The sequence below is a fragment of the Zea mays genome, chromosome 1 (genome assembly GCF_902167145.1).
Source record: "Zea mays cultivar B73 chromosome 1, Zm-B73-REFERENCE-NAM-5.0, whole genome shotgun sequence".
In the NCBI taxonomy this organism is placed as follows: Eukaryota; Viridiplantae; Streptophyta; class Magnoliopsida; order Poales; family Poaceae; genus Zea; species Zea mays.
This window is the reverse complement of record NC_050096.1, coordinates 304,110,321-304,138,128: the sequence shown is the minus strand read 5'-3', so window position 1 is coordinate 304,138,128 and position 27,808 is coordinate 304,110,321. Positions and strand designations below refer to the sequence as shown.

Genomic DNA, 27,808 nt, shown 5'->3' with positions numbered 1-27,808 from the left:
TTGAATAAGAAAACATATAATTCATACGTAAAAGAAGTCACATAGATATATTTCTTCTTTTATGGAACAAGAATTCACATGAGTACCTTGAGCTTCGTAAAACTAAAATGAGAGGGGTAGAGAGATTACAGCTTCGTATAGTGAGAAATGAATTCTACCCTTGAACAAAAAGTCTGAACAATGCATGGCACTGTTCCTCTATTTATAGGCGTGGGATACATTTTCGATGAATTTTCAATTATGCCCTTAAGCCTACACATTTAGACTATTATACATGCCAAGGGTACAGTGGTCTTTTCCTTCTATCTTCGACGAAATGAGCCTCGAAGACTCCTTATGGTCTAGTCCAGCTTCATTAGTAGGGTATGCACGTCGACTACCCGAAGTTCTACCTTCCTGTATGTGTTTGTTAACAGCATCGGCTGTGGATCATCTTCGGCACTAGTCTTGCAAAACATGAAACAAGATAGAAAACAGACGTTGAATTAGTGTTTTGAGGACCTTCGGAGGGAGAAGGCCCCAATAGTAGCCCCTTCGCGATGCTAGTTCGTTTTTCATTACAAGTTCGGTCCACGAAATAAGACGAAGGCTTCATGCCGAAGGTCCGAAAAACATCTTCCTTTGAGCGCGTTATTAAAAACGGGGTAAAAATGCTTCGCGCCAGCCCACCGATCAGAGGGTGCAAACGGCACGACCGCTCGTCTTCACCGCTTACCGGCCTATATAAGTCAGTCAGCCGGGTAAAATGTCACAACATTTATTGCTTTTTTACACCAACCTGCTGGCACAAATTTCTCTGCTTCCGAAGCTGTTTTCGCTGCGCTCAAGCATTTTCGTAAAGCTTCGGCATTACGTCGATGGTGACGGTCCGTTCAACCGCTTGATTGACATTCGAGGGTGCAAAGCCAGATACAATTGAGATCGCTCCAATTTCAGAGGTGATGAGGGAGTCTAGTATCATAGATCCGAAAGCTGGCGAGGAAGTAAGTGCTGCAGAAAGGAGTGATTCTGAAGCCGAAGTTAGCAGTGACAAAGAGGATCCTAGTATTCTTTGTCCAAACAAACCAAGTCATCTGGAGTTTGGTGTGTCCACTGTGAGAGCTGAAGATCTGGATGTGCTGAAGAAACTTGGGTATATTGGTGAGAAGGAAGATGATATGATCCGGTTTGTTGGTAGTGAAATTATTCCTGAGCCGAAGGATGATGAGGTTATTGTGTTCAGAAGCTTCTTTCGTGCTGGTCTTCGCTTCCTGATGTACGAGATGATCGCCGAAGTTTTGAATAAATTTGAAATATACTTGCATCAGTTAACACCAAACACAATTGTTAGACTCAATATTTATATATAGGCTCTGCGAAGCCAGGGTATGAGTGCAAATGCTGAAGGGTTCTGCAGAGTACATGAGCTTCATTATCAAACGAAGTCGAGGCCTTCAGACGGTCTTCATAAGAACTTTGGGTGCTACAACTTTGCTTATAGAAAGGATATGAAGGCTCCAGTGTTGGGATATCAAAAGAAATGGCCAATCGGTTGGACCAATGAGTGGTTTTATATGAAGGCTGATATTAAGGGCAAAGATAAATTTAAGGACACTGTGATGAGCCCGATGAGCTTGAACTTCGGCTTAACGAGGCCAGTCTGCAAGATGGGTCTGGGTTATCTAGCGCAGGTGGCCCAAGTTACTTTTAGTACAATGGTCGAGCACAATAGTACTCAAGACTTAGTTCAGGAATTTCTTTCTAACAAAGTATTCCCAACACTGGATGGTTGGAGAATGCCGAAGCTAAAGAAGGACGTGGCTAAAGGAAGCCTTGTGAGATTATCGTATCGTTTTAAATTTCAGGATCTATTCAAGGAACCTTGCGCTAAATGGTTAGAAATGATTAAGACAATGTGTAATGAGATTTTGGAAAATTTTACAAAAAAGGAAGACCAGTTGATGACTGCAGCCTTCGATAATCGAGAGAAGCGTAGGCTGAACAGAGTTATGGACACCCTTTAGTTTGAGTATCCAGATTACCCGAAGATCTCAGAGTAAGAAGCTGCTGGTGTAGAGAGGAAAAGAATTGTTAGCATTATAAAAAGACATGTGATGAGGTTTGTTAAAGAGAAGAAAAAGAAGAAGGAGTTGGCTACAAAGACAAAAAGAAAAGAGGATGAGAAAGGGGAGTCCTCTCACTCAGGGCCGAAGTCCCCTCCCTCAAAGAAGCAGAAAGTGACAAAGCCTAACCGTGCTGGCAAGAAACCTTCGACATTACCAAAGAAGGTTACTGAAACTCCCTCGACCTCATCCATTGGCGTTACAGAGATACTAGAGGTAATGACTAGACCCCTGCCTTTTTCAACACTGAGCCCGCTAGGGTCGGACCCGTGTAGCCTGTTGCTAACGATGAAGGACAAGAATGCCGAAGGGGTAGCAGCTCAAGGTCCTTCAGAGGTAGCTATAGAGGAATCGACCAAGGCGCGTGTTGAAAGCGCTCCTCAGAAGAAGTGTCGAATCAAAATAGTGATGAAGGCCATATGCAAGACTCCACCGGCAGAGGCGAAGAAGAAAGCTTCGATTGCTGAGGAAAATGTTGAAGTGGCCATGACTACTGAGGCGGGTCAGTGTAACACCCCTGGTGTTACGATAACTAAAACTCTAACATGTCATCATAAGTATTTGCATTAACTTGCTTGTTACACCTAGAGTGTATTCACTAGGTCAAAATTTTCTTTTCAAAAGTGTGATGTTGTGTATTGAATATAGGACTTAGGTTGAGAACTGTGCATGAGGCATGTGAGGATAAATCATCTCTTAAACAAGTGACTAGTTGGCTTAGAGTCTTAAGTGCTAAAGACAAGTTTTGGAACCCAGAGTAACTTTGCTTTGAGGTGTTAATCAAGTGGAAGAATCACTTGAAGAGGTGGATCAGCTTAAAAACCCTAAAGTGAGGTGTGAGAGATTTGTTTGACATGGTGTATAAGCAAGCAACTCCTAAACCAAGGACACTTTGGACATGAGATCTATATACCAAAGTTAGCTCTTAGGCTAAAGAATACTTTTGCTTTTTGGAGGAAGGATCAAATTGGTGAAACTCTTGAAGAAAGTGAAGAACATTTGAAACCCTAAACTAGCCCAAAAGTGGGATTCAAAATTTAAAAATAATTGGCTAAACGTCCATGTACCAAAGTTGTAGAGCTTGGAAAAGTGAACAACTTTTTTATTTAGAGATTCCCAAGTTGCATGGAAGAATTTGGAGTAATTTGCAAAAATTCAGTTTTGGATTCAGATTGGAATTTCTGATAATAATATAAACTTATCAATTTTGTACCTTTGTAACTTTTGATCTATAAATAGTTTGTAGATGACCATTATAACAAAGTTATAGAGTTACATTAGGAGTGTAAGTTTGATTAAGTAACCTGGCCCTAAAGCTATTTGGAACTTGGAGAAAAACTGGTCTAAAGTAGAGCAGTCAGAAATTGTGGATTTCAGACTTAGTGAAAACTTAGGGTCTGAATTTCAGTGTTTAGTGCAAACTTTGGGCCTTTGTAGTTTGGAATCCATGTGGTTTTGGTTAAGGGTCACTATATAAAGCTTGTAGAGGAACTATAGGAGAATAACTTTTATTAAGGTGATAGCCGTAAAACTATAGGCAACTAGGAGAAAAGGTAGTCCAAAGATGGATTGATAGATTTCTGAGTTTTTAGATTGTAAACAGTATCTGAAACTAAATTTCAGTATTTTGAGTGCTGTGTTGAAACCTGTTTGTGGCTATTCTATAAGGTTTAGGGCCGAGGTGTTTGTAGAGGAAGTGAAGACCATATATTGGTGAACAATTGTCCTGAAGGGTAAGGGACATGATCCCACACAAAAAGTGGAGTAAATGCTACCCAAAAATGGACTGTCAGGTTGGCCCAAACTAAATCTGGTTCAGTTACTGAAAACTGAAAATCAGTAAATGATGCAGAGTTTAGAGTCCTATTGTGATCAATCCTTGTGATTTTGGACTAAGAAGTATATAGCAGAATTGTAGACCATAGAAAAGTGAATAAGTTTCTTAAAGTGAGATAGACTTGATGCTGTATAAATTTAGGAGTAAAATACCTCCAAACTTTCCCTGTCAGACAAAAGGTGTAAGGACTTAGTTGACTGTTGCTGAGGAATTCAGTGAGTTTTTACCCATATTTGGAGCTCTGTGGTTATTAATCCATAAGGGTTTGGGTTAAGAACTCTATGGTAAGGTCAAAGACCACCTGAAGGAGGGCAAGTCCCATGCAAAGTGTTGGCTTGTTACTGTGTGGAATTGAGAGAAAAGAGTATTGCAAAACTCTCTGTCAGAATCAGTGCAGTGCTGTTCAGACTTCTGAAACTAGGTGTTTCAGTGCTTTTACACATCTTTGGTACACCATAACTTTTGATCCCTGCCTCCTTGGTTTTGGGTGACTGTGTAAGGTTAGTAGAGCTATGCTTAGAGAATAGTTTTGGTTAAGGGAGATGGGTCTCTTGCCATGTGAATCTGTGAAATAAAAGGGCACTAAACAGTGAGAAGAGAAGGGGAGCAGCAGGATTGGTGAAGTAGATTCAGAGTTGGGTTGAGTAACCGAAGAAGAATCTCTTCTCCCTGCTGTTTCACTTGGTTGTATGAGTGGAGAAATGGATGGAGATAAGGATGAGGTACATAGCTTAAGTGCTAGGGGCTTCTCTCCTCTAAAAATATCAATTTTGGACTGTTGTGGAGCAATGGGCAGTGGAGTAATTATGGGATTTGTTTGCTGTCTGCAGTAGGGAACAAAAGAGATATTTGTGTGAGGTATGTATGGAGTGAATAACTGAGGTTTTGAGACATCACCCTCGGCTGGACAGAATATCCAGTATTTACACCTGTTATAGCTTATCCATAGGGATATTTGTGTGCTGCATTTGAGAGTGGACCAAATTCAGTGTTCCTTACTAGGCCTTTGAACCTATGTGGTATATGTGTTGGACATGCATGTGTGTGAGCCATGTTTTGCTGGCACACTGTGAACACATCTCCACTGCATGTTGAGCAAGTGCAGGGACATCTGCCCCATGTTCAGGTGCTTAAAGGATTTGATCCAGTGAAGCTTTTTTCTTTGTTCCCGAGCTATAGCACTAGTTCACTGCTGGAGTGTGGTGCTCCTCGAGTCTGCAAGTCTGTAAAACCCTCTCCACAGTCCCTTATTCTCTTGCTTCAGCTGGTGAGTGCCAACCCCCTGAGTGGTGAACTGGTGACCACGCCGGTCAGTTTGCCACCTTGCCGTGGCCAGAGCAATTCAAGAAGGTACCTGTCCATTTTATGCGTGTTCTGTGATCTCTAATGGCCAGTGAAGCTCACACAAGTTAGATTTTGAACTCTACTGTGGTTGTTCGGTCTGAACAGTATCGCGTCGCCGTAGATCTTTACCGCGGACAACTTCACCGTTGACCGTGCAAACTGTGTCGTCCCCGGTCGATCTCGCGCACGCACCGAGAACGTGGAAGGTCCATGATGCTCACAGCACCCTTAAATTGAACTCTACCGTGCTGCTACTTTGGAATCAAGTTCGTCGGACCTGTTGTTCCGCCGCCGTCGTCGGTAGCGGTGTTCCGGTGTCTCCACGGTCTAATTGAGCGCGTGCCCGAGTTCTTCGAGGGTCGGGGTGGTGTGGGCACCCTCATTGTCATTTGCGACGGGTTGCGATGTCGAATCCGGTGCCAGGTCGCCGGCGTTGAGCACGGCGGGGTCGGGGCTGAGGAATTGTGAAAGAGAAAAAGTCGAGGGACCTTAGTGCAACAGGCAGTGGCACAAGAAACAGTGGAATGGCCCGTGCTGAGTTTGCCTGTGCGGCGAGGTCTTTAGTGCAAAAGCGCAGGTGCGGGCGCGGGCTCCCCAGCGCGTGGGCCGGCTGGGCTAAGTTTGGGCCCAGAACTGTGCATGATTTAGGAAGGGGTTGGGGTCAGGCGGCGTCGCGCGTAGAGAAGGAGGCGGTGGCGAGCGCCATTGGGGCGGATTGGCTCGGGCAGCGATGGATAGAATAGGGCCGAACAGATAGATGAGATGACTGGGCCTAGGAGTAATGGAAGATGACGGAAGTCGGGAGAACTGAGCCTAGGAGTAATAGAGGATGACGGAAGTCGGGAGGACCGAGTCGATCCCACGAGAAGATCTAGAACATGGCTAGTTTACTCCACCTAAAACTTCAATTTTTTTCTATATACATAACTTTAAGTAAACATTAGGTATAGAAGGTTTTACAAAATTGAGGGGGCCATGGCCCACTTTGCCCCCTATGGATCCGCTCCTGAAGGTGACCCAGTACACGAAATTATTGAGCACGACACCAGATGACGTGAGGAGCTCTGTGAACCGTCACGCATCGACGCCGTGCTCGAGGTTGCGGCGGAAGTCGATGCCGCTGCGAGGGAGCAGCTCGATCGAGTCGGACGCGAAGATGCCGCGTGCGTCATTGAACTCGCGAAAGTTGAACTAATTCCAGACGAAGTGGCGGGGGCCAGCACCGAGTGCCGGCAGCTTGCCGCAAGGCTCGGAGAAGGTGTGGCCGAGCTGGATGAGGTGCAGCATGTCGACATTGGCCTTGAGGGTGGCGCCGACGGGTCGACAGAGGAAGGCAGACTTAGGGGAAATGCCGAGGTACGGATGTAGAAATGCGAAATGGGGAACGGCGAGGACAAGGAAGGAGAAAACAAATGGGGAACGTACCCACATGGTCGACGAGGGGAGCAACACGCTGACGTTAGTGTCTTAGGACTAGTTTGGGAGCCATAAAACCCTTCAGTTTTTTGGCTCCCAAACTAGCCCTTAGTGCTGCTGCTGGGACGTGGGGGCAGTGTTGAGGCGCACGTCAGCGTACTGGGCGAGGAGGCTACCATCGAACGCCCTAATAAATCTTCTCCAGCGGCATCTACACGTGGGCCCACGCAGAAGCTAGGGCCACCACAGCAGCGACACATCCATCTCCACGGTGGTGAGGAAGCGTGGGTGGGTGGTGGCACGAAGGCCAAGCCTGGCCATCGAGCGAGACCTCGCCCTGTGCGGCCACGCGTCGGGCGTTGAAGACTTCTTGGCAGCCGTGAAGTGAGGGCGCGGAGGGAAAGGGGTTGCGGTTTTAAGGAAAGAGATAGGAGGGTAGCTTCCAAAAACTCAAAAAAAAAATCGAGCAGGAGGAGAAGATGGATGGAAACATATCGAATGCAAACCAAGTTTTTGTGCAAACCCTATGTAAACCTACTAAAAAAAGTTTTAAAAAATTCTAAAAAAAGACATGAATGTACATCTCAGCTTACCTCATCCATATACAAAATTTCATGGTCAAATTCATCTTACTTTAGCAGTTACAAAAAAGACAAAATTTCTGATAAACGGTAATAGTTCAAATGCACCAAAATTTGTCTTTTTTGTAACTGCTAGAGTAAGATGAATTTGATCATAAAATTTTGTATATAGATGAGGTAAGCTGAGATGTACATTCATGTTTTTTTTTAGAATTTTTTGAAACTTTTTTTAGTAGGTTTACACAGGGTTTGCACCAAAACGTGGTTTGTATTTGATATATTCCCGAGATGGACAGGAGGGTGCAGGTACAACCAGAGGAGGGGCACCCAAGCAAATAGCAAGCGCAGAAGGCACACATGTTGGCGAGTTGAGGGGGAGATTATGCAAGTGCTTATCTTTAGGGAGTTGTTTTACAAAACTACCCAAGCAAATAGCAAGCGCAGAAGGCACACACATGTTGGCGAGTTGAGGGGGAGATTAAGCAAGTGCTTATCTTTAGGGAGTTGTTTTACAAAACTATTAGATGGCCATTTTTCCTCTTTTGGTCATAAAACGAATTAACCAGTTGTTTGAGACACCTCTTGGAGTGCTCGAATTAAAGTTGTCTAAATATTTAGCTTATTGCTTCTAAGTCTCTACTTCGTCGTGTGTTTCCTCCCGGCACAACGTGTCTTCTGCTTTCCCTCTTGATCTCTGATCAGCAGGCCCTCCCTGCACAGGGCGACGACCTGGAGGAAAAGCAAAAAAATGTGCCGCCTTAGGGATCGAACCACTTAACCACTACGGCTCACATTCTTTTTTGACGAAGGAATGATGCAAAATGTTAATTACAATGTGCCAATTCGCAAGCAAGCCTTGTTGATTGCTTTTCGGTTGTTATTTCCGAGCTAAATGGTTAACATTCTACAAATGGGTATTCGCTTGTGGGTATTAAGGATGAACTTACCACTGCTGCAAACGCTATATTGTCCTCACTTTCTGAATCTGAACATATACACACACCGTTGCCCAATTATCTGAAAGCCATCAACAGAAGAGCCTAAATCACAACAATGACAATGCAAGCTATGAATTTTAGTTATATTATGTCTATTTGTATTGGTACTGCACATAATGTATTTACACCAACATAATATATTGCAGAGGAAACATGTGAAGCATCAGCAGCAAGAGTTTTTTGCATTAAGCCTAACCTGCATATTACAACTAAAGGAACAATAGATCGATCATTGAAACTACAGACAAAATATCCTGTGACTGAAAAAGAGGACCTTGTATTCAACATATAAGAGCCTAAATCACGGCAATGGCAATGCAGGCTATGAATTTTAATTAACACAATTTAAATTATTTTATGTCTATTTGTATTGGTACTGCACATAATGTATTTGCACCATGATGGCAATGATAGCAGTGCAGATACCAAATAAAAGTAAGCTTCTCTAATATACAGGGAATTGATTGTTTAGGTCCACTTTGACCACTGCTTGTTATTAGTATGTTACAATCAATTTGTATCATCTACTTATTTGGTCCCATGCTAGATTTACTTAGGAACTTGTTCAGTCTACCTAACTGCCATTGTTGACTGTAGTTCAAAAATTCAGCTGTAATAAACATGCTCAACAGCCATCAGATACAATTTCCGTTATCACATTATCCATGTGTAGCCATGTACTCCCTCCATTATAAATTAGATATTTTTTTTGTCTAAGTTCAATGTGAATTGTATGTTTCGAGGACTACCAAAGCATCTTATTATTGGGAAGGTAGGGGGGTTTGAAAATTGTATGATGTAAATTTTACAGGTTTCGGTGTATTGTTCTTGCTTTTTATCCTCTAACCAGGACAAGTTTATGCATCTTTTCTTTCTTGTAACCCATGTTATACTTCTTAACGATGTTTATAATTTAGTTTGTTTAGAAATAGTCCTGCTAAGATTGCCATTTACAATTCAATTTGTTTAGAATTCGTGTATGTTTAATGCACATGTCGTAATCTGAATGCTCACAGCTTGTAAATCCCTTTTATCATCACGTGATTGCATTAATGAGTAAGAGTCTTAAATCTGTCGCTCTCAATGTCTCATTGATTTTTTATTTCTTGTAACACATGTCTAACCATTCCAACCTATGTTTGCAAATCTGAGCTATTTACATACCAATGGTGTAACACATGCTGCGATGTTTGTGAGCCCTGATTATGTCAAGCAAATTCTTTGAGAAGAGCTCGGTTCTGCCACGGGTCTGGTCATTAACTTTGAGAAGAGCTCGGTTCACCCGATTAATTGTGCGAACATGGACTTGACGAACATTCTCCAACCCTTCCCGGGTAGCTGCAAATCGTTCCCTTGCCGCTACCTTGGCCTTCAACTGCATACTAGGCCTCTCCAAAAAATTCATATTCAACCCCTAGTGGAAAAGATTGGACAACGGCTAACGGGCTGGAAAGGACAACTCCTCAACCGGGCAGGACGTCTCACCCTAGTCACCTCGGTGCTCTCCTCCATGCCGACCTATCACATGTCCATCTTCCCCCTTGCAAAATGGGCCAGGAAGCAAATCGATAAGATTCGTCGGTCCTTCCTTTGGAAAGGGGGAGACAATGCAAGTGGAGGCCACTGCCTGGTTAATTGGCCAACGGTGAGTAGACCTAAAGACTTGGGCAGACTTGGGGTTCTCGACCTTGAAATGTTTGGACGCGCGCTCAGGCTCCGCTCGCTCTGGCAGGAGTGGACGGATGACTCAAAACCTTGGCAAGACCTGTAGGTTCCATGCAACAAACTTGATCGCTTGCTTTTCCAAGTTTCCACCTCCATAGCCGTCGGTAACGGTGCCAAAGCTAAGTTCTGGTAGGATAGCTGGCTAGACGGCGAAGCCCCTTGCAACCTAGCGCCCCACCTCTTTGCTCTGGTCAGGAGGAAAAACATGTCGGTACTACAGGAGCTAACAAGCGACGCCTGGATCAATCCGCTAAGAAGGAAAATCACAATGACCATGCAAATTGAGGAATTCATCGCGCTCTGGATTAGGCTCCAGCAAATCCACCTACAGCAGGATGTTCAAGACATCATTACTTGGAATTGGTCGTCAGGCGGCATCTACTCCTCCAGGTCTGCATGCAAAGCCCAGTTCTTTGGCTCCTACTATGGCCACAACCTTGATCTCATCTGGCGCGCCAAAGCGGAAAACAAATGCAAATTATTCGCTTGGATTCTCATCCAAAACAAGATCCTCACGGCGGATAACCTCGCGCGGCGCGGCTGGCCTCATCAGACATCTTGCACCCTGTGTAACGGACCCAGGAAATCCAGATTCCATTTATGCTTGACTTGCCCCTTCGCACAAGAGGTTTGGAACCGCGTCCTTGCCTGGGAGAACATGTCTCTACCACAGCAGGCCGACTCGCGGAACGCCACAAATCTGGGTGATTGGTGGGAGAGGATGGAGGCCCTTTTCCCAAAATGCCGCAGGAGGAACTTCAACAGTGTCGCCATCTACATAATGTGGAACATTTGGAAATAGCGGAATCGAGGAATTTTTTAACATAGTTCGCTTTCTTCGCTCCAGGTAGCGGGGTGTGTCAAGGAGAGCCTAACGCTATTTAGAGGTGCGGATAGTTTTGTGAGTTCGGGATAGGGGTTGTTCCCCCGGACCTCGTTCGTGTGTCTTTTCACCTCGGGAGCTTGTAAATATCACTTGTGTTGTACCTTGTTTTTTCCACTCTTAATGAAAGGCAGAGCTCCTGCCACTGCGTTCAAAAAAATATCTGCTCATCTTCTTCTGCATGTACTTTCTCCTAAACTGCTAGGCTTGTTGATCCAAAGTATCCTCTTGTCAGTTTGTCATGCTTTAGTTAGGTTTGATTTAATAAATGTTACATCCCTATATGCATTTAGCTTGTTGTCCCTACTTCATTTATTACCTGCTATGTCCATGGTTAGGTAGTAAACAAGTGGTTAACTCATTTTTTTTGTAGACACAATGGACACTAAGGTTGACAAGTTATGTTTATTTTGGATAGTTTGCATTTCTCAGTAGGCTGCCATAGTTTGCTTAATTATTGGATCTCTTAACTTGATACCACTGTGATTTTTTTCTAAAATTTCTAGGTGGTCTTCCTTACCGCTAGCTACCAGTTCAAGAACTAGGATAACCTATTTCAGTGGGCAAACAAAAATTTATTCCTCTAGATCCTCTTAAAAGGAGTAGAGATTATTTGTTCAGTGAAAGTGGTAGGTGCCATATTCTGCAGTTGGCATAGAAGGTTGTGGTTTCTATTCACTAAACTCTCCATAAATTCTTGTCTGAGAAGTGTCTCCACAAGAACAAATAAACAGACCCAGAATTGACCTCCTCTTCATCCCAAAAAATTTAATGTGGAGCTCCTTTTCTTATACGCTAATTCAAGAATTGCACAGAAAAATACTTACATTTCCTTGGGAATATTTAACATGAACCCAAGTTCAGTTTTCAGCAATTAATCGGTAGCACAGAGCTTGGATACCTGCATCTTGGTATTAAGCAAGTTGGACATGTTAATATGACTGTTGGTCTTAAACAAGCTGGGCATGTTAATAACCATATTTAGTAATGCTTCTTTTTCTAAACTGTTGAATGGAGTTCATGTATTTATTAAATACAGTACAGGGAGTTGGAATATGAAACCCTAACCCTAATCTAGAGTTGGGTGTAAATTATATTAATTTATATATGGCAGTTAGGTGGGCCAAGCCCATTACATAGGGGTAATCAGGTAAATACAAGAAGGCCCAGGCCTAACCCTTAGCAGGAGTCTAACACCTCCTACAGTCTCAATTCTATCCTGTACAGATGTTGAGACTAGATCGAAACTCAGTGAATACACTCGACGGCAGCCCCTTGGTGAAAATGTCGGCAAACTACGAAGTGGTCGGGATGCTGAGAATGCGAACATCACCGTCGGCGACACGCTCACGGACGAAGTGAAGGTTGATCTCCATGTGCTTCGTCTGATGCTACACGGAATTGGGGGAGAGTTAAACCACGCTGACGTTGTCGCAGTAGACGAGGGTGGAGCGTTCAATGGGGCTGTGGAGCCCCTAGAGAAGCTAGCAGAGCTAGGAGGCGGGCTGTGGAGCCCCTAGAGAAGCTAGCAGAGCTAGGAGGCCTCATGTGCCTAAATTTAAATATAAATGCATACTGCGAAGCGAGTTATGGGGAGATAATAAAATTTTGCTTACCTGAATATATGAGGTACCACAAGAAGTTCTAGTGTCTCCCAGCTTAGCTCTTCAAGAGATCTATCATCACTCTCAATAGAATCTTTGTCAAACTCGTCACTTGAGTTATCATCCTATAATAAGGGTACTTGTTAGGGATCCATACATACAATAGAGTAAAATCCATAAAGAGATAAATTGAATAGGGGGACATAGGTGAACCCTACAATTTTGTATGGATTAATCATATAGCATAAGGAAAACATTAGATGGGATAGGAAATGTAACATGTATGCGAAAGCTAGCACATCATCACCTTCAAGTTATGAAGCTGGGCTACATAACTGTACGCAGAAGTTGTTCTTTGCAATGCTAAGCCTATTAGGGTTGAATTTGCAAACAGAAGATGGCCAAAGTCAGAATATAAAGAAAATATTATGTGAAGTAAATTGGCCTCGATTGTTTGAGAAAATCTATTTTATATTGAGAAAGCTAGATATACCCTGTGTATCTGAGAACAGTAAGGTTTTTACTAACACAGTTGTAAAGCTAAATTAACTGTCATTAGAAAAGCAACAGAACTATCCTGGTAGACAAACAATCCATCCTCAAGAAAACTATTATTACAAATATAACTAACATCAAGAGGAACTGTTACCTTTGCCCATGGAGGGAGAGCAACATCGCCTATAGGTTCCCCATCCTGCTTGACACCAAGATGATATGAATTTGAATTTTCAAGAAACTCGGGCATGTAAAAGAATTCTGGAATAAGCTCTTTGACGTCACTTGTATTTGATAAGCTATTTATGTAAGCGTTCTCAATGCTTTGGAACAAACGATCTGCATGGTCAAACTTGCCACCCTGCACAAGTGTCAGACAGACATAAATGTAAATAATATGATAAGATCCCTTATTTTGAACTGTGGTGAAATACAACAAGAGAAATTATGTATTGACAAATTCATGAATAATGTTTTGAAAATAATAGCTATGTGCTCGAATTTTAAGGAAACAGTGATAGCTATGAGCAAAATGACAACCTGAAAATTTAGATACAGAGATGTAAATGGCTCGAGCCTAAGCATGTAATGAAGAACGATTCCCATGCTAGAGTAGTGAGATCCGTAATAAAAACTTTAGAAGCCTAACCATGGTTGTAAAAGGATTACGCTGGACGACCGTTGAACCGTAATAAAAACTTAAATGCTGTCAGGAATAGTCCAGAATGCGGATGCAACCAAAGAAAACATCAAGATTTTGACCATCTTCATTCTGGTTAATGTACCGGTTTTATCAGACAAAATTGTATGAACCCGGCCAAGGTCCTCATTGGCTCATTCAAGTTTGATGTGTGCACCTGAGTGGTATTGCCGATCTCCTCATCAAACATATGAATATCCCAGTTAATGATATGTGCTTGCAACGCCTTCACAAGTTCAACCGAGACATACAATATTGGAATTAGATACCTATAAGGAATGGGAGCCATGATTAGATGGAATATCCTAGAAAGAGCAGGCATGATGGATCATCTAGCTTATTGCTTTCCTGTGACTGCAAGTACCACCAGTGGGGAAAATCTAACTTGATCCTCACAACGAATCCAATTGATGAGTCTTATGGGTCGTCTAAAGCTGGTTAGAAGTTGCATTTTGCAGAAATGCTCCATAAAAAACATAGCAACTCTCCACCGTGTAATGGCAGTCTAAAAAGCATTATTGTGGTGGCAGTAGTGAGCAGCTACAGTTATTGTGGACACTACAAAGTGTTCCCTACCTTGCACATTCACAACAGTAATCATTCTAATAGGATATATCCATAACTCATGAGCAAAGCAAAAATATGAAATTGAGCCAAGTTTGCAGTTTTACTGTGACCGAGCAATCGAAAACGGGAGACGAAAAACAAGCAGCTGACCTCCAAGATGGCTGTTGTCTGCGCGAACTGCAGCGGCCTCGACGACGGCAATCAAAAAAACACTAAAACAAGATGCAATGTGCTTTGGGGAATGGTGAAGCAACCTCAAACAAATAGAACCTTGCCATCACAATCTTCTTCTAAGCACTCAACACCAATCATGTCATCCCCTGCATTCAGCACCTGTTGGTAGAGGTGAATGGGGCCATCTGCACACGATTAGTAATAGCCAACAAAACTACGACCAGTGGATACAGAAATACCCCCACCTTGCTCAAGAGCTCAAGCTGTTCATCAAGTATGTAAAAGCTCACATTAGGTCCTTCTTCAAGCGTCGGCAAATTCTCGAGTCAGTCAATCACCTGTTACAGATCAGTGTACAGCTAGCACGATACATTGGACTTTATGGCAAGAACATAACATCAACATCCAATTGCAGGTCCAGAAATATAATAGAACAGCCCAGTTGAAATAGGGTAAAAAGCGCTATTTATCAATTTCTAATACGCCTGCTGTAGAAACTTGTTACAATACCCACTCATAGTTTCTTATTCCATTATTGGAATAAAAAATTAAATAATCGACTAACCTTAGTCCTAAAAGTCCCATAATCATCTAACACATGTGTTCTCTAGTTCTAGCAAATGCTATTAAACCTAGAACTGCGTCATAATTCGAGGTCCCGCCAAACAACAACACATAGATATGTATCTAATCTAAAATTTAAAATTATAAATTGGAAACTCTAAAGTTCATGTACAAATTAAGATGTATTCCTAAAAATGGTGTCATATATGAAAACACGAAAATTTGCTAGTGGCGATACCTCAGGAAAACTCCAGAAGACACCCCATGTAAGGAATAATCTGGATCCAATCTGTGGAAGAGTTGCAGAGACCGGATACCTCGCCAACCCTATAAAGAAGACAAACTTATCAGAATAGTGACAAAAATGCGACCATAAGTAACATTTATGTAATTATACACCTGTGTAAGAGCCTATGGTACTATATCTGCCCTTTTTTGTACACATAAATCTAGTTGATTAGCGGTTCTTCCTACCAAGAACCACTTGTAGTATCCTTAAATTTAAACAGTAATAATCATTCTAATAGGATATATCCATAACTCATGAGCAAAGCAAAAATATGAAATTGAGCCAAGTTTGCAGTTTTACTGTGACCGAGCAATCGAAAACGGGAGACGAAAAACAAGCAGCTGACCTCCAAGATGGCTGTTGTCTGCGCGAACTGCAGCGGCCTCGACGACGGCGTAGAAGACCTTGTGCACGCTGTCCTGCAACGTCAGGAGCACGTAGTACAGCACCGGTGCCCTGCAATCAAAGAAACACTAAATCAAGCAATTAAATATTTCATAATATTTAACAAGAATTAGTGGCGAACTGGTAGAAATATTTTTGAGTTCTCATAGGCAGTTCAGGAGGAAGTAATGTGTTTTCAAAGTTGAAGCTCATAATGGTCGGAAGGATAATCATCATGATGCTATAGTAAGTTAAGACAACAATGGCTGAAAGTTAAAGGAAGCACTGAAATCACCAATGCTTCAGCTTATGGATTTTCTTCACCTCATACCGTGTGTGGACCAAAATATAGATAAACAGAACTTAAGTACTTAACTATGCAACATCACACAATAAAGAGCTGAATGCAACCAACAAAGGAAGCATTTTAAACAGTAACCTATGAATCATCCAAGTTCTTATTGAATGAACTGAATTTCATGGCATCATTGGAGTGCATGGATGCCTTCTCTCCAAATAAAATAGCAACAAGGTTTGGACAAGGTGCTGTTTGGACAGCCCTGCTAAGTACAATACATTGAAGACCAAAAACTACACTTCATCAGCTATGATAAGCAAATCAAGTGTATATACACGGATTGGAAACACAGTCTTACCGGTAGGAACTTATAGCACGCTATTCAGCTCGCTCCTCTATAATAAAAATATAGCACATAAATATCTTTTTCATATGACTAACAATATTATATAAATATATTCTATATAAAACTGTATTAGCTTAATTGATCTATATCTAAATTACAATTATTAGAATGGAATCCAATTCCAAGCATCCAAACCGAGCGTTAGGGTATTGTAAGCAGGAAATCAATGAAATGAATAATATTTAAAACTTGGTCAGCACTTAGAACTTAAGAATGACATAACATAATTATCCTGTTTTAGCAAACATACTCTGAACCAAATACTCTTAATATTTATACAAATGGAGTGACTTGTCCTGGATATGAGTGGATGGTGCTTGTACATTATACTTCATGTAAAGACTGCTCAAGTGGGAATCAAGGCATGTCACCTAATGTGGAATTACTGGCCATCTGATGTGCTTAAAATTTATTTGATAGAGTACTGTAGGGTATAACACAATGTGATGGACCTGGCTATCACCAGTGGTCTGTTTAGATAAGGACCTCGTATTAGTACCCTAGGTTACTATGTGATGTGATTGTTTTTCTTGGGATTAATTTAGAGCCTAAAGTTTGGAATGTGGTATCCTCTAATCAATGAATAGGCATTTGTGGCCAGCTCACATATTTGTAGGGTTACCTTCGAAGCTCGCAGTTCATTCGCGGCCGTTCGGAGAGAATCATCTGACAGAATCAATCTTGACAAAGCACCGGTGCTTAGGCTGCATTATGGTCATAGTTCACCGAGATAATTATGAGGTGGCTTGAATGTAAAACTATAGCAAATATACATGCTGCCATCTAGCATCTGTGCGCAGCAGTGGAATATAGATGTAACGTGTTACCCTAAAATCTTTGCTGCATCTGATACAGAATCTTCAACAGCAAACAGCAGGTCTAATAATGCTTGCATTCCCTGCCCAGTGGAAAACGAAGTACAAAGGGAGGTGTTTAAATATGCAAATCGCAAGGACCAATGACAGCAAAACACATGCATAATGCATTAGCCATTGAATTATAACAACAGGAACATACTGGAGAAAATTTTGAGTTATTTGGACCGATTTGGGGGCCAACATCATTTCCTCTAACGCTGGACTTCAGGGGTAATATCTGAAGAAGCTCAACAGGTGGAGTGTAGTCTTCCAGGTTTATCGGCCTCCTAACTGAAGCACCGCGCCATTAATGATCATGGAAATTAAATCCATCAGGCAGCATAAGAACTTAGGGGATGTTTGGTTTCTAAGGACTAATTTTTAGTCCCTCCCGTATTTGGCAATTTAGAGATTAAATAGAATAAAATGGAGGAACTAAAAATTAGTCCCTAGAAACCAAACACCGCATTTAAATTGGAGGCATATGAGCTCTTATGAAGCTGCGCTATGATTTGTATGTGACTCATGGTCACTTAGGGGGTGCTTGTTTGGGATTATAATCTGGGCAGATTATAATTCCAAACAAGCACCCCTTTAGATGGTTCTTAAATTAGTTGAACAGATCTATAGTTCCTTTTCTGAAACAACGCATAACTTGGAGAACATTAGATTCTTTTACCTTTAAGAGCAATCAGGGTTCGAAGCCGAGATAAAGCAGACGCTCGGTTCTTATGTTGTGATCGATCCTCCACAGCCTGTGTGGAATTTTACGGGAAAAAAGATTAAGCATTCAGTTTGTGTGAAGTTCAACTGATTCGTGATTGCATATCCAACCTTCTCCTCATTCAAATTCTAGGAACAGATAAATCATTGTACGAAGCGATCGAGGTAACTGAGAATTTAAGCTAATTCAGCAAGGCTACCGACCTGGGCGATGATGCCGATGGGAAGGTGTTTCAGCCGGACGGCGGACTCGCGCTTGTTGCAGTGCTGGCCGCCGGGGCCGGACGCCTTGAACGTGCCCATATCGCACTGCTCCATGAGCTCCTCGTCGCTCATCCCCAAGTAATCGACGTGGCTGCCACTCTTCGCGCCATCTTCTTCCCCGTCGCGGTCGCCCCCGCCGTCGCTGGGAGCATCTGAGCTGTTGGGCACGGACGAGGAGAGGGAGGAGAGGAAGCGGAGCTGGGATTTGTACTGGGAGGGCGCGTGGCAGCGCAGCAGCGGCTGCGGCTGGAGGAGCGCGGGTGAGGCCGGGAGAGGAGGGTAGCGAGCTACAGCTACTCGCAGCAGGAGCAGCGCTCGAGCCATTCCCGGGCGGCGGTGGGCGGTGGGCGGAGCGCGTCACCGGGGGTCGCAGATGGGGTCCGTGGCGAAGCTGATCTGATATGGCAACGATTTCCATGGGCCCGCCTCAGAGCTGTGGGCGGAGCGCGTCACCGGGGGTCGCAGATGGGGTCCGTGGCGAAGCTGATCTGATATGGCAACGATTTCCATGGGCCCGCCTCAGAGCTGGACGGACGGAGGCCACCTCCGGCGACGAGTTCGAGGCCGCAGGCCCGAAGAGGAGCGGGTACCGGACGCCGCCGAAGGAAAGAGTTGGGCGCAGGACGGCGTGCCCCGGAGGATCTGAAGCAGAACCTGAACAAGGAAGCCGATCCACCCCACCACCGCCCGCCACACCTGCGACGTCGCCTTCTCCCTCTGCTGCTGCGCCGCCGCGGTCGGCGAGTACACCTCTGCCGCCGCCATAGACGACAGAGACGAGCTGTCGCGCCACGTGGAGCTTCCGGTCCGGGAGGCTGGAGACCGGGAGGACGGAGGGAAGTCGAGGACAGAGGGATGGCGAGGCCGGAGGCAACCGGAGGAGGAGGTGGTGCCGTGGTGGTCGGTCTCCGCGCCCGCGCCCGTGTGCGTGGTGTTTTTGCGGGCGGTGGGAGCGGCGGCGGTGTGGGGAGGAGAGTCGGGGGGAGGTTGGACGGCGGCGTGGGAAGGCCGGAGCCGTTGCCGACGACGGCGCGAATGAAGCCTGATGGAGGATCTAGCTGTTGAGGAAGAGGGGAGCGGAGAGGAGCAGTTGCGATCGATGGATGGAGGAGGCTTGAAGCGGAGGCGACGAGACGGACGGTGATGATTTGACGCATATAGATGGACGGTGCAGATTGGCTGAAGGCAGAACCAGGGGAGGCAGCCTACCCCTTACAGCCTTAATAGTAGTGTGTGTGTGTGTGTGTATATAGCCACTGCTGAAAAAATGTGAATATTGAGGAGGACCCACAATCAAAGAAGATCATATATTGAAAATCATATATTGAATGTGTCACATACAGAGGGGTACATTTATCAGCTATTCCAAATTTTAAATAATAAAATAGATCAATTTCTACTTTTATTACCTGAGATTAATTTCCAAGGTTATTAAAACGACGAAACGTTGAAACGCTCATGGGTGAGTTTTAACTTTTAAACGGTTTAAACAAAGTTTAAACGTAGTTTTAAACAACATAGGGAAATTTCAATATATCATAATTTCAGGCAATTATATCAAGTCAAATACCAAACAACCTCGTGGGGATACATCCTTGTGCTTATGTATACTCCTCAAGGTGAGGAATGCAGTAGCAAATCTTTGTACTTTGTAGTCCTGCCGCAGTGGGACAGCAGAGGCGGGGCTGGAGGGGCTGGCAGCGCCGGACGGGCGGCGCAGGAGGGAGGACGGCCTGGAGCGCGGCGGCACGCAGAGGCTCTGAGGCGGGGCTGGAGGACGGCCTCGAGAGCAGCGGCCTGGAGCGGCCTCGAGAGCAGCGCCCTGGAGGGAGGACGGCCTGGAGAGCAGCTGCCTGGAGCGGCGGTGGCCTGGAGCAGCGGCACGCAGAGGCGGGCCTGGCGGCGCCGGACGGGCGGCGCAGGAGGGTTGGAGCAGCGGCAGCGGCGGCCTGGAGGCTGGAGCGCGCCCTGGAGTGCGGCGGCTGGTGAGAACGCGAGTTCCTAATTGGGCTGGTGATAGTGCGGCCTGTAGCGGCGGCCTGGGCGGGCTGGGCGGGAGTTTCTAATTAGGTTGGGCCAATTTCTAGCAGCAGACGCATTAAACGCCCGAAACGCGGTGTTTCACTCTATAACGCGTTTAAACGTCAAAACGCGACGTTTAAACGACGTTTTACGACGAATCGTAAAACGTTGTCGTTTCACTTTCTGTCAGCGTTTTATAGTTTAAACGACGTTTAAACGTCGTTTTAACGTCGTTTTAATAAGCATGTTAATTTCTATTTGTTTAAGTTAGTGATATGTGTTTACTTTGCATTTGCAGTCATAAAAACTTTTTGCAGTTTATGACTGAAAATGGTATGTCTACTGGTGTTATCTTATATGATGGCGTAGAGGATTGTATGACAACAGTTACTGGAAGAGAAATGGGTCTAAACTTTCTAAATTACATTTTTAATAAATTTAAGGAAAGAAAGTGCTGGAGTGATGGCTGGGAATTAAGTGATATGGAAATAGAAATTGAGGCAGGAAGAAAGTTTGTCATTACCAAGTAGGCTGACGCAGATCTTACTGTTGAAGAGGGCACACAAAATTTATTTGTTTATCTTGGTCTCCTGGTACCGTATTATAAGAAAGAAAACTCAATTCTAGCATTTTTTTATTCCTTGAGAAAAAATATCTTATACTTTCATGATTTTAAGAAATTTCTAATAAAATGGAAAATGTTTGTCAAACTCATTAGATCAGTGTTAGCTTTAAAAGCGTCTTTGATCAGATCGACCTTAATCTGTGAGATGTCCACAGTTATCGCATTGCAGCTTAAATTATCTAATTCTGCATATCATCAAGTGTTATCAAAAAATGTCAATATTGGCGTGCTTCAATAAAATGGGTTATGCCACACGGACAGGTCTACCACTACAGGAACAATATCTCTTTAATGTATTCCTATGATAAGTGGTGTTGTAACTTATGGCACGTAATGTGGTATTGAAGAAACTTCCTTCAGCATTTCCTCTACTCTTTTACGTAGGTCAGGACATGCTTAACGAAGTTTCTTAAATACCACATTACGTGTCATAAGTTACAACACCACTTATCATAAAAATACCTTAAAGAGATATTGTTCCTGTAGTGGTAGACCTGTCTGTGTGGCATAACCCATTTTACTGAAGCACGTCAATCTTGACATTTTTTTATAATACTTAATAATATGCAGAATTAGATAATTAAAGCTGCAATACGATAATTGTAGACATCTCACAGATTAAGGTTAATCTGACCAAAGGCGCTTTCAAAGCTAACGCTGATCTAATGAGTTTGACAAACCTTTTCCATTTTATTGAAAAATTCTTAAGATCAGAAAAGTATAATATATCTTTTCCGAAGGAATCAAAAAATGCTGGATTGAGTTTCCTTTTTTATAATACGGTACCAGAAAACCAAGATGAACAAATATATTTTGTGTGTCATCTTCAACAGTAAGATCTGCGTCAGCCTCCTTGGTAATGACAAACTTTCTTCTTGCTTCAACTTCCATTTCCATATCACTTAATTCTCAGCCATCACTCCAACACTTTCCTCTCTCGAATTTATTAAAAATGTAATTTAGAAAGTCTACACTCATTTCTCTTACAATAACTGTTATCATACAATCCTTTACGTCATCATATAAGATAACACCAGTAGACATATCATTTTCAGCCATAAACTGTAAAAAGGTTTTATGACTGCAAATGCAAATTAAACACATATCACTAACTTAAACAAATAGAAATTAATTTCAGGTAATAAAAGTAGAAATTGATTTATTTTATTATTTAAAATTTGGAATAGCTGATAAATGTACCCCTTTGTGTGTGACACATTCAATATACGATCTTATTTACTTGTGGGTTCCTCCACAATATTCACATCCTCATGAGGGAATGTAGCATATTTGTCTCCTGGCGAAATCAAAAGGTTTTTATGACTGCAAATACAAAGTAAACACATATCACTCACTTAACAAATAGAAATTGATCTCAGTAAACAAAAGTAGAAATTGATCTATTTTATTATTTAAATTTTGGAATAGCTAATAAATATACCCGTCTATATGTGACACATTCAATATATGATCTTCTTTGATTGTGGGTTCCTCCTCAATATTCACATCCTCACGAAGGGATGTACCATGTTTGTCTCCTGGCGAAATCAAAAGGTTTTCATGACTGCAAATGCAAAGTAAACGCATATCACTAACTTAACAAATAGAAGTTGATCTCAGGAAATAAAAGTAGAAATTAATCTATTTTATTATTTAAAATTTGGAATAGTTGATAAATGTACCCTTCTGTATGTGACACATTCAATATATGATCTTCTTTGTTTGTGGGTTCCTCCTCAATATTCATATTCTTATGAGGGTATGTAGCATGTTTGTCTCCTGGCGAAATCAAAAGTTTTTCATGACTGCAAATGCAAAGTAAACGTATATCACTCACTTAACAAATAGAAATTGATCTCAGGAAATAAAAGTAGAAAAAAAAAATCAAAAGGTTTTCATGACCGCAAATGCAAAATAAACGCATATCACTCACTTAACAAATAGAAATTGATCTCAGGAAATAAAAGTAGAAATTGATCTATTTTATTATTTAAAATTTAGAATAGCTGATAAATGTACTCTTCTATATGTGACACATTTAATATATGGTCTTCTTTGTTTGTGGGTTCCTCCTCAATATTCACATTCTCATGAGGGGATGTAGCATGTTTGTCTCCTGGCGAAATTAAAAGGTTTTATGACTACAAATGTAAAGTAAACGCATATCACTTACTTAAACAAATAGAAATTGATCTCAGGTAATAAAAGTAGAAATTGATCTATTTTATTATTTAAAATTTGGAATAGCTGACAAAAGCACCCCCATGTATGTGACACATTCAATATATGATCTCTTTTGGATATGGGTTCCTCCTCAATATTCACATCCCCATGAGGGGCCACTTCTGATGTAGCATGTTTGCCTCCTGGCAATTTCACCACCTTTCCTCCTGGCAATTTTTTCCTCGAATACATCGTAGAGAATAGGAGAAAGAAACTAAATTTACAAGAATAGAACACACCCCACACACACTTCCACAGGCAATAGGTTACATCCGCGCCGGTTAGCTGAACAAACCGACCAACAACAACCGCCCTCTCAATGGAAACCTTCCTGATCTACAGTCGAGAGCAGAAAAACCATTGGCACCAGCAAAGTCCCATTTCCAAAGCTCCTCACTAGCCATCACAAGAGTTTTGGTTAGATTAGGAGAGGCATTGTTGAATACACAGTCGTTTATGTGGCGCCACAAGGTCCAAGCCCAAGGATGATCAGAGTTAAGCCTTCTTCTAACAAGACTGCTGACCGAGTCTGAAATTTTGCTCCACCATGTATCAAAGAGTTGGTCCGTAGGTTGTGGTGCCATGACCGGCTGACCGCTAAACCAACTCTTTGCAACACGGCAAACCAAAATTGCCTAGCAAAAACACAACCCACCAGCAAGTGGTTTATAGTTTCCTTCTTCTGGTCACAAAGGAGGCAAAGAGGAGCATGAGGGAGATTTCTCTTCTCAAGACGGCCAGCAGTCCAGCATCTGTCATGAGCTGCCAACCAAAGAAAAAATGCACACTTTGGTGGTGACCATGTTTTCCAAATGCGCTCCCAAGCACCAAAGTGGATAGCCCCCCTGAACAGAGCTTCATTGGCTAACTTTGTGGAGTACTGTCCAGTGTTGGATAACCTCCAAATGTGTCGATCTGCAGTCCATGGTTGAAGGTTGAATACTGCCAACACATCCCACAGCTGAAGGAATTCATGAATAACTTGTCATGTCACCATTCCACGCATATCATTGATCCAGCTTGAATTTGTTAGGGCCTCCCTTACTGTCCTCTTGTTCTTAATCCTCGCTGGAACCCTACCAAAAAGGCTAGTTGCAAGTTGCTCCAAGTTTCGGTCTTGCAGCCAACTCTCTCTCCAGAATAATGTTGAGACTCCATCGCCTACCACTGAAGCCACTGTAATGGAGAAAAGGTTATCAATGACCTTGCTGACCTGCAAGGGGAAAGCAGCCCATGGCTTATCCGGATCAACCTTTCTAAGCCATAGCCATCTAACCCGAAGCGCCCAGTTCAGATTTTGCAAGTCAGATATACCCAAGCCGCGAAAGGGCCTCTACCCGAGTTGGTTAGGTGGTCTGAGTAGCACTCCTCAGGTCCTGGGTTTGACGTGGGAGCGAATTTTCAGGCTGTGGTTAAAAAAATCCTCTCGTCTGTCCCACGCCAAAGCACAGGTCTAAGGCCCGGCCCAGGTCGTTCTCACATAGGCTATGGTGCCGCTGTGTATGGGTGGGGCAGGGGTTCGGGGGTTTTCTCGACCTGTGTGAGAAGGTCTTCTTCTTAATACAATGCCCGGGGGCTGTCTTACCCCCCGCAGGTCGAGTTTTTTTTTAGATATACCCAAGCCTCCTAATTCTTTCGGCCTTGTAACCTTCGGCCAAGCAATAAGGCAATGCCCGCCCTTAGCTTCTTTTCCACCCCTCCACAGGAAGCTATGACGATTTTTGTCCATGGCCTTGAATGCCATTGAGGAATATCCAGCACCATAGCATGATAAATAATAGAAGAGGTCATCACAAACTGAACTTGGACCGATCTCCCCACTTTTGTCATAAGATCTTCATTCCATCTAGGCAGCTGATCCGCAAGCTTGTCAATAAGAGGCTGCAATTGAGTTCTTGTAAGTTTTCTTAAGGACAGAGGTAAATCGAGATATTTAATAGAAAAGGCTTCAATGCGACAAGGCAGCTGAGCCTGAATAGTCTCAATGTCGGCTGCAGAACATTGGATGGGGCAATGTTGCTTTTATGGATATTAGTTTTGTCCCGTGGCTTCTCCAAAGAGATGAAGAATATTAGTAACCATATGAATATCACTAGAAGCTGGTCTAATAAACATCACCACATTATCGGCGTAAAGGGATAGACGGTGTTGTATTGATCTAGAAGAAGGGCTGCAACAGACCTGCATCCGCAACATTAGACACTAGTTGATTGAGGGCATCCATAACAATAATGAACAACATGGGGGACAGGGGGTCTCCCTGGTCCCTGCTGGACCCCCCTCTGGTGCCTAATAAAATCCTAGGCACCCCATTGAGCAACACTTGTGTAGAAGAGGTAGTGAGGATGCCACTGATAATATCCCTCCAAACCTTCTCAAAGCCAACTTTCTCTAGAACCTTCAGCAAGAAGGACCATGAAACACTGTCAAAGGCCTTGGTAATATCAAGCTTGAGACGGGCCCTTGCCTGTTTTTGAGAGTGAAGAAACCTTGCTATTTGATGGACCATCATAAAGTTGTCATGAATAAATCTTCTTTTAATAAAAGCATTTTGATTCTTGGATATTAAATTATCCAGGTGGCTCCTCAGCCTGTTGGCCAACAGTTTTGTCACAAGCTGCAAAGCTATGTATGAGGCTAATAGGTCAGAAATCAGCTGCCTCCTCAACATTTTCCTTTTTCGGCAGCAAGGTAAGAAAAAGCTGAATTGAGGAACCTAAAGTTCTTAAAATCCGTTTGCCAAACAGCCGCCATAATATCAGCCTTAATGACTGGCCAACAGGACTTATAGAACCTGCCAATGAAGCCATCTAGACCCGGGGCTTTGTCATTAGGAAGGTCCTTGATGATGTTCCAAACTTCCTCCTCGGAAAAAGGCGCATCTAACCCACTTAACTCATGTTGCTGCATCCCAAGAACATCAAGATCAATGGTACAATTCTTGCCCTCTCTAGTACCGATCAGACTTGTGTAGAAATCCCACATAACATCAGCTTTATCACCACGATTTGTTGCTATACGATCTCCTGCCTATAGTCTAGCAATCAAGTTCTTTCTCTTCATGTGCCCTACATGTAGGTGAAACAAACTTGTGTTGGCGTCTCCATCTTTCAGCCTTAATGGAGAACTTATTTATACTCATCCTCTTAGTATACTTGTTGTAGGTGAAACAAACTTGGTAGGCCCGGGTACCCTATCTCTACTCCTCGACCCATTATGATCAGCAAATTAGTTTGTATTATGAGTATAAATACTAAGAGGATGAAAGAATAAAGCAGACAGGGATCAACATAGAGTTGATCTATTACTGCAGCCAGTTATCTGTGTTCCATCTAATCTATTCCTCAGATTCACCATGCGACAGCATGGCACCTCCTAGCCGCAGGACCTTACGTCCCCGGCCAACCATTAATCACTGGTATAATCTATGACGAGGGAGAGGTCCTACCAATCTGGTATCAGCTATGCCGGGATCAGACGACACCACCAGCGAGATCGCATCAGCTACTACGGCCGTGCCGACCAATTCCGCCCTCGAACAAAAGATTGACACCATGACTAAGGTGATTGCCGATCTCGCGGCCAAGGTGTCAAGCTTGTCGCTGCACGTTACAGATATTGACAGCCGCACTGCCCATATCGCGGCACCTATCTCCATTCCTCTCTACGGGCTTCCAGGCTACGGCAGAATTCCGGAGCTTCCAGCAACATCAGCAGCAGCACAGCCAACGACATCCACCGCACCGCCACTGCCCACGACTCAACCACCATCTCGACCAGTCAGTGGCGGACCTAGGTTTTTTACATAGAGTGTGCCACAATAAATTTGTATATATAGTTTTGTATGATGTTTATATAATTTCACAGTAAGTTTAGTAAAAAATTTAGTAAATAGATCTATAAAGTCTAATATTGAATAATTAAGTACAAATGTTGCATACATTCAAACAGTTTAAACTTGTTATAAAACAGACATAAAAGAATATTAGTGAATCAGCCACTAAAAAAATCATAGTGAATCACAACAATCAACAATGAAATATATACATTGCACATCGCATCGTAGGTTAGTAATTACACATTTGGACTCAAACTTAGGGTTTAGAAATCAAAATAGAAACCTTAGAAATTGAAGATTAGACAAATAGGGATTGCTGTGAGAGCTGAAAGCCCGCTACCTGCCGACTGTCGCGCTAGGCTGCTAGCGGCTAGGCGAGCACGGAGGACGAGGCATGGCCACGTGGGAGTCGGACGCGTGGTGCCGTGGCGGCTGCGGGCTGCCAGCTAGCCGGTGGGCGGTGCTCCGGCATGATCGATAGGGCCACGGCCCACGGAGCGGCGGCGCCTAGGGCTAGGGCCATCGGCCACAGAGCGGCGGCGCGGGGCGCTAGGGCCACCGGCCATGGAGCGACGGCGCGAGGCGCTAGGGCCAGGGGGCGGCGGCGCATCGGTGTTGCGGGCGCTCGTCCTCGCTCGTTCGGGTCTCCCAGCGTCGTGGGTAGGCGTGAGGCTGAAGCGAATTGGGCCGGGATGGGATCTTGGTGGGCCTGGTTTAGGGTGGGCCATGGCCCACCTAGACCCCTGTGGGGTCAGTCCCCGAGGTTAGTGCCGATCCACCAAATACACAGGCTATCCTCGTCGTCACCACTTCCATCGTTCCCACCGCATGAGTAGAGATGGCAACGGATACATTCTACTCGTGGGATAAAACCCCTATAGGGTAAAAG

The 27,808-nt window shown here is 43.5% G+C and overlaps 1 protein-coding gene across 25 annotated transcripts; it reads right to left on the bottom strand.

The window, feature by feature from the left end:
* Window positions 1-5: 5 nt before the first annotated feature.
* LOC100383413 (uncharacterized) lies at window positions 6-27,577 on the bottom strand. Of its 25 annotated transcripts, none has more exons than XM_035959465.1 (17): window positions 27,260-27,577; window positions 22,541-22,663; window positions 22,300-22,422; window positions 18,152-22,181; window positions 17,904-17,979; window positions 17,385-17,515; window positions 17,195-17,265; window positions 16,990-17,071; window positions 15,626-15,735; window positions 13,843-13,954; window positions 13,271-13,346; window positions 13,140-13,184; window positions 12,798-12,859; window positions 12,503-12,615; window positions 11,714-11,793; window positions 8,228-8,297; window positions 7,654-8,009 (listed from the first exon to the last, which is right to left on the bottom strand). In XM_035959465.1, exons 4-15 carry the CDS (start codon window positions 18,533-18,535, stop codon window positions 11,754-11,756), a joined length of 1,302 nt encoding a protein of 433 aa, XP_035815358.1. In that variant the 5' UTR covers window positions 18,536-22,181; window positions 22,300-22,422; window positions 22,541-22,663; window positions 27,260-27,577; the 3' UTR covers window positions 7,654-8,009; window positions 8,228-8,297; window positions 11,714-11,753. The 25 variants fall into 25 exon arrangements, with proteins under 25 accessions (XP_035815355.1, XP_035815352.1, XP_035815368.1 ...); XM_035959466.1 differs by having other exon boundaries at window positions 11,714-11,787; XM_035959453.1 differs by having other exon boundaries at window positions 7,655-8,009; window positions 11,714-12,277.
* Between the last annotated feature and the right edge of the window lie 231 nt (window positions 27,578-27,808).

Bases quoted from the DNA above. Each gene is read 5' to 3' on its own strand.
- LOC100383413 (XM_035959450.1), bottom strand. From the start codon at position 18,535: ATGGCTCGAGCGCTGCTCCTGCTGCGAGTAGCTGTAGCTCGCTACCCT. The intron at 17,516-17,903 runs GTAAAAGAATCT...GCGGTGCTTCAG, and splicing joins AACCCTGATTGCTCTTAAAG to TTAGGAGGCCGATAAACCTG. The intron at 17,266-17,384 runs GTATGTTCCTGT...TCCACTGGGCAG, and splicing joins ATAACTCAAAATTTTCTCCA to GGAATGCAAGCATTATTAGA.